Source organism: Anoplopoma fimbria, chromosome 3, assembly GCF_027596085.1.
Source record: "Anoplopoma fimbria isolate UVic2021 breed Golden Eagle Sablefish chromosome 3, Afim_UVic_2022, whole genome shotgun sequence".
Lineage (NCBI taxonomy): Eukaryota > Metazoa > Chordata > Actinopteri > Perciformes > Anoplopomatidae > Anoplopoma > Anoplopoma fimbria.
Window position 1 is genome coordinate 22,089,713 of NC_072451.1, and position 8,861 is coordinate 22,098,573.

The 8,861-nt window shown below is 38.4% G+C and overlaps 1 protein-coding gene across 1 annotated transcript; it reads right to left on the minus strand.

Moving 5' to 3' along the window:
• Positions 1 to 1,225: 1,225 nt before the first annotated feature.
• Positions 1,226 to 6,495, minus strand: LOC129114425 (profilin-2-like). Its single transcript, XM_054626655.1, has 3 exons — positions 6,146 to 6,495; positions 4,672 to 4,864; positions 1,226 to 3,355 (listed from the first exon to the last, which is right to left on the minus strand). Exons 1-3 carry the CDS (start codon positions 6,272 to 6,274, stop codon positions 3,258 to 3,260), a joined length of 420 nt encoding a protein of 139 aa, XP_054482630.1. The 5' UTR covers positions 6,275 to 6,495; the 3' UTR covers positions 1,226 to 3,257.
• Positions 6,496 to 8,861: the final 2,366 nt, after the last annotated feature.

Sequence of the window (8,861 nt, forward strand, 5' to 3'; positions counted from 1 at the left end):
ATCAGTTGAGGTCTGGTCCTGATTACGACTAATCTAACACCTGACCACAGCAGGTGTTGCCAATCAAACAAGTAAGGGCGGGGCCTAAATCTGTGGCCCTGAACATCCCATACCAAGATGCTGAAATGTAGACTTTGGAAGTGGAAGACTACAAATTGTAAAAGAAATGTAGAAAACAACATTTGTCTTCGTCATGTTGAACACATGTGACAAAGACAAACATTTTCATGTTATGTTTTTCAGGCTAATTGGCAGTCTTACCAAGGTTTATAGGCTAACTTATATTTGTGTTTTCAGGCCTTTGGTCATATGATTTGAATTTGCTTAAGCCTTTTTCTGTTTTGCTTTCCCTGAACCTGTAGAGTTTTTCACAACAACAGAGAAATGTCTGAAAAATGAATAAAGCATATAGGCGCTTACAAAGTCAGGGTGTCTATGGCTGTCTTTTTCAGGCCTAACTGAATGGACTAGCAAATTTGTGTCATAAATTGGTTTAAACCCTTTACAAGCCACTGTCACAAACTCATGCTGTGCAGCCAAATAGTGTTCAAACCTAGAAAACTCAATTTTAAATTCTAGTGTGCATCTCAAATTTCCAAGAATACAAAACAGGAGTTTGACTTCAGGAAAAATGACCCCAACCCTAACCCTAGCCCTATTGGGTATATATGTTTCACTCAGTGTCAACATTGTGTAGTTCCAAAAAGTGAAAACAGAATATAAATGATAGTGGGATCCATGTGGGAAATAAAATGGAGTAACAAGAAAAAGCTGTATGGGGTTTACTTTTTACATTGTTAAAATGAGTAAAAAGAATCCATTTATGAAAGCCAAGTTTATTTCTTTCGCCAAATTAACATGTGATCTATCCTTTGGTCTGATCAAGAAGGAAAGTCTCTAAACTTTGAAATTAGTTAGTAAAATGTGTGTTTCTCCTCATTCATTCTGAACTTTCACCAAAAAAGTGCTGTTCACAACAAATTATTGAATTAAATATCTGACACTACTTGGGAAGGCAGAGTCCCTTCAAAGTAATTAACCTCCGAACAATGACAGCCCGCCACTTGAAAATGTGGCTGAATTTCCCCCAGCTTTCCAAAATATGTGTGCATTGTTGCTAATGTAGCGGATAATTTATACAATAAGTTAGAACTTAATACCTGAAATAAAATGGACTTTAAATCTCTTGAAACAGACAACATACAAGTTTATGCTCACAAAGTAACAGACAGAACAAAGTAACAGACAGGACATACTGGCTTTTACTCTGGTTGGAATAACTTTTATTTGATCCGTCTGTAAACAAGATGTCTCATCAATTCATGGCATTTTAAATCGATTTTGTGGCAGAAGGAATTTCCAACTAAAAAACAAAAGACAAAATATTGCAAACTTTTTTTTTTCTGTTGTTTAATTCTGTACATATTCCACAAAGTCTGAAGATTACTGATGCCAAAACATCCCTTAGGAAAGTGCCATTAGAAGTTACTTCTTGCTGGGACAGCAGTTAAAAATCCAACTCGTAGTAGCAACAGATCAGATCGATTTTTTATGGCACAGAATACACAGTTATTCTCAGAAAAATTTCACAAGACAACTTACAAATGTTCTTATTCCAACCAACACCATTTTCAATATGTTTAGTGTACACAGCATCATTTTTTTTCTTTTAAATATTCTTCTAAGTACCGTACTATGACAATTTGTGAATACACCTTTGATGACTAAAGCACAAGGCAAATAATTCCAAAGTGTTGGAGCCCAACAGCTTCGGTTTACAGTCAAAATGCATTGATACTGTAGTCAAATGACATTGCCGTTTCATTGGTTAATGGACATAAAGTTAGCAACAAATCAATTAGTGATGAAGGGTTTAAGTAGTGTTGAAGTCTAAGGAAGCAGTTCAATGTTTTACAGTCATTTGAAGTTGTCTTAAAGATTTACAGTCAACAGGTGACGCCAACAATCATCCATCAGAATAAGCTGAAGTAATTCTGATAATCCTTTTATACTGACAATTGGTCCAAAGGGGAGGGGGAAAAACAACTTCACATAACAGGTGTGTAGTGATTTACAGAAAAATTTACAAATAGCAGAAGCTGACAAATGACCGAGCTGTCACATAGGTGGAATGTCCACTGAGACTCCAGGATGTGGTGAAGTATCATGACAAAATCTTGAGACCTCAGCAATGCTGACCTTGCACTACACTCAAAACAACAGCCCAACACCACATCGTTAACTTTTAAGACCACATTCAGGTACAATAGCAAAAGCATGTGATGGAGGGTAAAAGACATTGTGCTTGAGGGTGGCGAACTGGAACACACATACAGGACTTTGTCAGAGGAAATTGTCATTTATTTAATGGAGGCTCGAAGATGGAGGCAGAAGAGAAGATGGTTTTGGCTGGAATATTACGCAGGAATAGAGAGGGGGATACGCCTGGGATCTGTTTGCTAAGAGGGTACGCATGCAACTTTTAAATGCCCACATGCTGATGAACAAAAGAAAGAAGAAAAAAAAAAAAAAAAGACACTGGCATCTTTTAGTAATGCTCAAAAAGCAAAACTATGCAAACTATCACCACTATTACATGTGTACTTCCCCTTGGAATATAAGCCCGTTTCTAAATGCATGTTATACAAGGTGAGTTCAAATTTATTTTACACTTCTGCAATCATTTTTTGCACACTTTTGGTTAATAAACATTCCAATGACCATGCCATTAATGTAGTGCCAAAAACATGAGAAGTACAATGCTTGAGTGGGGAAGCCAAGTTTAAAAAAAAAAAAAAAAAAAAAAGTGTGGAAGGAGTTAAGCAAACAAAAGGCTGTTTATAAAAGTAGACTGGGGAGGGGGAAGTAACATTGTATGCCATCTTATCCTGGAAGTAGTGCCAACACAATGCGGTGGGTGGGAGTGAGCTGCTAAGTTGATGGATGGGTGGAGAGGTTGCTTAATATCCAGACCTCCTCGGGTAGTCAGCCATTGTATGTGCTTTGTTGTTAAGATTTCCACCATGGACCACCTCCTTTCCCATGACTAAAACCAATACTGGAGCACACAAGGAAAAAAAGAGAAATGAACAACTTCTCCCCCCCTACAGGACGAAGGGGGAAACAAAGGTGACACCGTATCTTACCACTCTTCATTGCTATTAAAAGTTTCCAAGACATTTGACTGCTTGCAGGAGAAATCTTAACAGCAATATTTCTTTTCGTCTCTCAATTTCATCTACGCGAGCTTGAAAACATTAAAACCCTGATTCCCTCAAGTATTTTGCCATCGAGAAAGCCTTCTTATTCAATCCGCCTCCATGGACCCCTTCTTTGCCCATTACAAGAACCAACACTGAAAGAGGAGATAGAAAAGGCACAGTTAAGGAAAGGCATTACAAGTATCATCACCAGAAATGTATAGTCGAGAGAGATTTTTTTTTCTTCCATAGAGGGCGTAAAGGCCTGCAGGTAGTCTTTACTACCAAACACGGCAATAGGTGATATCACTACCAAGTAAATTTATCAATTGATACCGTGTACTGTCAGTACATTTTAGACTCCCAAATAATGAGAATTCAGTGTCCAAAAATTGATGGAGTTCCTATTGAACATTGCAAGTTATGACTCACTATCGTTTCTTAAATAGGCAAGCTCACTAAAAAATATCTCAGGTTCGGGCAGGCGGGTCAAAAAGTGATGAAGCTGCATTTCAAGTAAGTTATTTATAACTTACAAAAACATAGCATGCATAAGTCTAACTTCTTATCCTCTGTGTGTGCATGTGAGAGAGAGAGAGAGAGAGAGAGAGAGAGAGAGAGAGAGAGAGAGAGAGAGAGAGAGAGAGAGAGAGACGAATCCACTTGACTCTGCCCTTGTCTCAGACCGTAGTCCTGTAAATGATGCTACTATAATGCATAAAGTTAGCGGTCTGTGTAGTTGATTAATGCATGGTCGGATGGTGCAGATTGGCTCTCGTAACGGGACTGGTGTGTGCGGCTAATAAAAACTTGCAGAATAAAAAGACCACATATCATTAGTCGCCATTTAAGCTTTTTTTCCCCCTTTTTAATTTAACATTTATAAGCTTTGGAAAGATCAGTGCACTTGATTTGTCAGGACAGCTTCTGCTGACCTCTGTTTTTAAAATCAGCAAGACAGATGTAATGTAACACTAATGAGCCAGTGAATATTGCAAAGAAAACATTTGTAGATAGGACAGCATTGGGTTTTGGATATGTAAATTGTTTTCCAAACAGATATATTTGCACAGATGTGTATGTGATTGAGTTAAATGTGAAATTCACATCTGCGCGAATAATTTAGTCAATATAATGTTAATTATAAATAGTGACAAATGCGATCATAATTGACCAACGCCTTGCCTTATTTTTCTGACCAACAGTACAAAAAACAAGGAAAAGCATTAAATTCTCATATTTAAGAAGCTGGGAGCAGCAAATGTTTAGCCAGGAGAGTCATTTATTGTATGTTGTAAATACAATAAAACAGACCCTTGACTGTAAGATGGCACTTCTTTAAGTCTCAAAACTCATATAAAAAGGTAGCTCTCATACCCCTGTGATGTTTTTACAACATAACACACAGTATTTAAACTCGTGAAGACACCGTTTTATGATGAGGTAAACCGTTTTGAAACTACACTTTTACCTTTTCCAGCTCTGCCCACAGTGACATTGTATGTAGGTTCTCCTCCTTGGCTCTTTGTCCTGATGTCCATTGTCCAGTCCCCATCATCGAGGAGGCTGTCTCTGAGGACTGAACACTTCTTTGAGCCCAGAGTGAGACCGCTGGTGTAAAAGGTCTCCCTGTCCTTACCGATAAGGACATCTATTTCTTGAGCCTGAAAAACCAACAAAACCACAGGATTGGCACAATGTCACTCAGATTTAACAGTATACAAAAAAAAAAGGCCTTTATTATAGTGGCAACAAGCTATGCAGCCATGGTAAATGAACCTTCTAACTTTTATACTTTGACAATTACTTGTCATGGATGGGCATTGTGCCTTGACTTTTTGAAAATGTTATTTACTCTCTTTTTGATATCGCCAACCCCATGCGTTGTTACATCCACAAAGGGCTTCCACATTTGTTTGGAAAAAAACAAAAACATGATAAAATGTTAAACTAGATCTGAAGACATTAGTTAAATCAACAGAAAATTAACCAGCAACAACTCTGATCATCAATTAAACAAGCAGCAATTCCAAACATTTGCTGGATCCAGCTTCTTAAGCGTTAGGATTTGCTGCTTCTCCTGGTCACACACAGATTAGTTAGTTAGTTAGTGATCGAGTACACTGAATATGTTCAAAACAAGTGATTTAAATACCTACTATTACTACAGAACGAGTCATAAATCGTGAAAGTAATCGAGTAAAACGACCATCATGGCTCCAGCACTAGATATAAAACCAAGATATTAAGAGAAAGGAGGGTTTAAAACCTGCAACATGTCTGGGACTGACCACCATCAGTGAGCAGCGGAAGTTAAGTGACGTCTATGCACCGGTCTGGCTCTCGTACCATCTCAATGAATTACAAAAGGACACATTGTAATATCCATCAATACAAAGAAAAACACACATGTATGAATATGCAGTACGATCTGCTCGCGTTTATATTAAGAAAGCCTTATTATCGGCTGACCAATCCACCGCCAGAGTTAACCACAGGTAGTCGGTAAAGCAGCAGCTTAACGTGAGCTAATCACGGCGGCCGTGCACACAAAAGCATGCCCGCTTTCTTGAGTCTCCTTCAGGAACAATGTGGCGGTGTGTCTTAACGCGTTAACTAGTCCCTGTGCCCGGGTAACGCGTTGTTTCACGGGTGTTTGTGCACACTGTGCACGCCGCAGTGAGTGCGGTCTTTATCTGAGCAACACGAGGTCTAATCCCGCAGCGTCTCCTCCGGAGGAAACAACCGAGACAGGCCACCGATGGACGAGCTAGCAGCGAGCTAGCGCCGAGCTAGCGCGGTCCCGTTAGCCTGCTAGTCATTCAGATAACGATTCTAACGCGACCCGGTGCGGCGAGCGTCTGCGTGGGTATAACGCACAAACACCGGGGTGCAAACGAAATCACACCTTTATTTTCTTCACCCCTCATTTTGACCCCTCTTACCGTGATATTGTTGAACGTACCACCGGCATGTGCTGTCCAAACATATTTGGCGTCCGTATATCCAACAATGGCGCTATCCTGACAGCTGCCATCGGCCATCAGGTTCTCCACGTAGCTTTGCCAAGACATGGTCAAGAAATGGATGCTATATAAAAATCCCTAAAGCTTCGGAGGTATGCTTGCCGAACAGGACACGGTTCAATCGGAGGAGGGGGAGGAAAAAAAACCTGCAGACGAATTTAGAGTCTCCAATCTAACCCCACACTTCGACGTTAACCAACGTCAAGGCTAGGGCAGCAAAGAAAGCCAGGGTAGTGAGGCAGCGGCAGGGTGTAGTCCGTATCAGATCACTCCGCACAATGAGCTCCCGGCGCTTTTATGGCAGCAGGCGGCGGAATAAAGAGGGACTTATCAGCTCAGCCAAGAGTCAACTGTCTGAGGGAAGGCCGGGGTACACATGCATGATGAGCATCTACTGATGGTTTAGTCAGTCGTTATTTTATTCATTGGAGGTATTTTTTATGATGAAGGAATGACAAAGACAGTTTGTGTTGCTGAGGGTAGCAGTCACCGCCTGTGTGCATGGAGACAACGTGCTCTGATCTGCATACATGCCTGATGGTTTCCAGAATGTTCTTTACTTTACTGCCTAAAATGCATTTATTTTTTTTATTTTTTTGAATGGTGAGCTTGGTTGGAAGTTCTTTATTGGTGGCTACTAACAAGCCACATTTTACTGCTAAATCTGAGTTAATCACGAGTATTTCAGATGCATCCAGTTATGCTGGAGACAACATTAACATTGATTAACATACTCAACTTTTCCTAATTCTGTCAGGATAATTTACAAACATGATTTTAACTGATGACATGTTTCACAAGTCTGCTGCAGAAACTTACTACTGTTTTAGGTCTAATTGACCCAAACATACATCAATATGTAGCATAACATCTGGATTAGAAACAAAATGAGTTTATATTTGTTCATGCATAACATATGAAGCATGAAAATGATCTTATTTGGTTTAATGACAATGCTTTGTGCTCTTTAATGCTTAATCAACTTTATCGAATGTGCAATCACTGTTTGTGGCAAATGGTTACCGTTTACTATTTAGATATTAGGTTTAATAAAGGTCAGAAGAAAGAAATATTAGATTAAAAAAGTTTTTCAGTTGGAATAGCGTAATTATTTTTTACAGAAACAGCCGTTTGCTCAGTTGGGCCCTAAGGGCAAACAAGTAGGAAGATAAAAATCAATATACACCAAGCACCGGGTTACATAAAAATGTAAAAGATTTATTCTATAGTCAAATTCATCTTGTATGGAGTATTGGAGAAGTTTAGTGTCCTGATCAAGAATAATCTCTCAGCTAATCTTTATTTTGACAAAACCAGGAATCAAACCAGGCACCTTGGCCAGTTTTTAAATCCAGATTTAAATCACCACAGCCAAAATCTTGTGAAAACATTATATTGTAAGAGCTGATGCGTGAACATGATTAAGAAAGATTCACTTTACCTTCTACCTGATGATTTGCTTCCAACATAAATACAAAGTCTAATAGATTTGAATACGAGAAGCAGCCCTATCAGCCAGCTTTATAATAAGCAGGGAAAGTAAGTATATATTAAAATAATCCAACTGAAAAAAACAAATAATCCCTTAATGAACAAATTAAGGAACTGATTCTTAAGGAAACAATTATTTTAATAGCTGGTACATTGTTTACATTTTCAAGATTTCCCAAGGCGTAAAACCTTAAATTTCGATAAAAAGTCAATGCAAATAACTTCATTATAAACACGTCATCTATATGACTCAAAATCAAATATTCCAAGACAGCCTTTAACATGTGGTAGAGTTGGTGTCATCAAGTGCAAAGTGAATGGTGTTGTTTCTAATAAGAATACAGTATGGTGCTTTTTGTTGGGTCAATAATTCACTTCTATTTTTGAAGAGCAATGATCATCAACACTAGAATAGAAAACTGTTTGAATTTGCATTTGCTATTAATATGCAGGCAAATAATTATTGGCATAACACAATTAGCTTAAAGGGATATAAGCCATCTTAGATGGTGGAGAGTTCAAGGTTTGTTGAAGATAACCAAAAAAGGAAAAAGAAACATGTCCCCCTTTCAAAGGGAAACATTCACTTTTTGGCCACCAGAGGCAGTGTTCTCTACAGTTTGTATATTCATGACTGGCAGAGTTATGAAAAACCTGTGTAAATCGAGTATAAACGCAACATTGCTATTTAAATGAAGAAAAGAGGGTAGCTGTGTTAAAGGTCATGTGAGTGCTGTAGAATTATATCTTTGTATCAACAAAATTGAATCTGTAAAAACTGGAGAACTATAAAACATCGTTCCTTGCTCACTACATTAGTAATCCAACACCCTTTAGGTTAAAAAGGCTACGGGATTGTTGTAGTATACCCTTTTAGTAGTGATATTTGTATGATCCTTTCCAAGACTCTATAAAAGTGCACACAAGGAATTTTTAATAAAGCACCCTCACAAAACAAGAACAAGAGGATCCTGTGAACTCTTTTTACGAGACTACTGTACAACCTCTAGTTCAAATGCTACTGTAGGAGAATCCCAATAATATCAGCTGGGAGATACTGAAGCATATACAAATACCTAGAGAGAGAGAGAGAGAGAGAGAGAGAAATAAGTTAATGCAACCAAGTGCATTCCTATAAAGTCTG

What these genes read in the sequence shown, in the direction of transcription:
- LOC129114425 (XM_054626655.1), bottom strand. Translation starts at nt 6,274, where the DNA reads ATGTCTTGGCAAAGCTACGTGGAGAACCTGATGGCCGATGGCAGCTGT. An exon ending in GTACGTTCAACAATATCACG is followed by an intron (nt 4,865 to 6,145) that starts GTAAGAGGGGTC and finishes TTGGTTTTTCAG; the next exon opens with GCTCAAGAAATAGATGTCCT. An exon ending in TGTGGGCAGAGCTGGAAAAG is followed by an intron (nt 3,356 to 4,671) that starts GTAAAAGTGTAG and finishes CTCCTCTTTCAG; the next exon opens with TGTTGGTTCTTGTAATGGGC.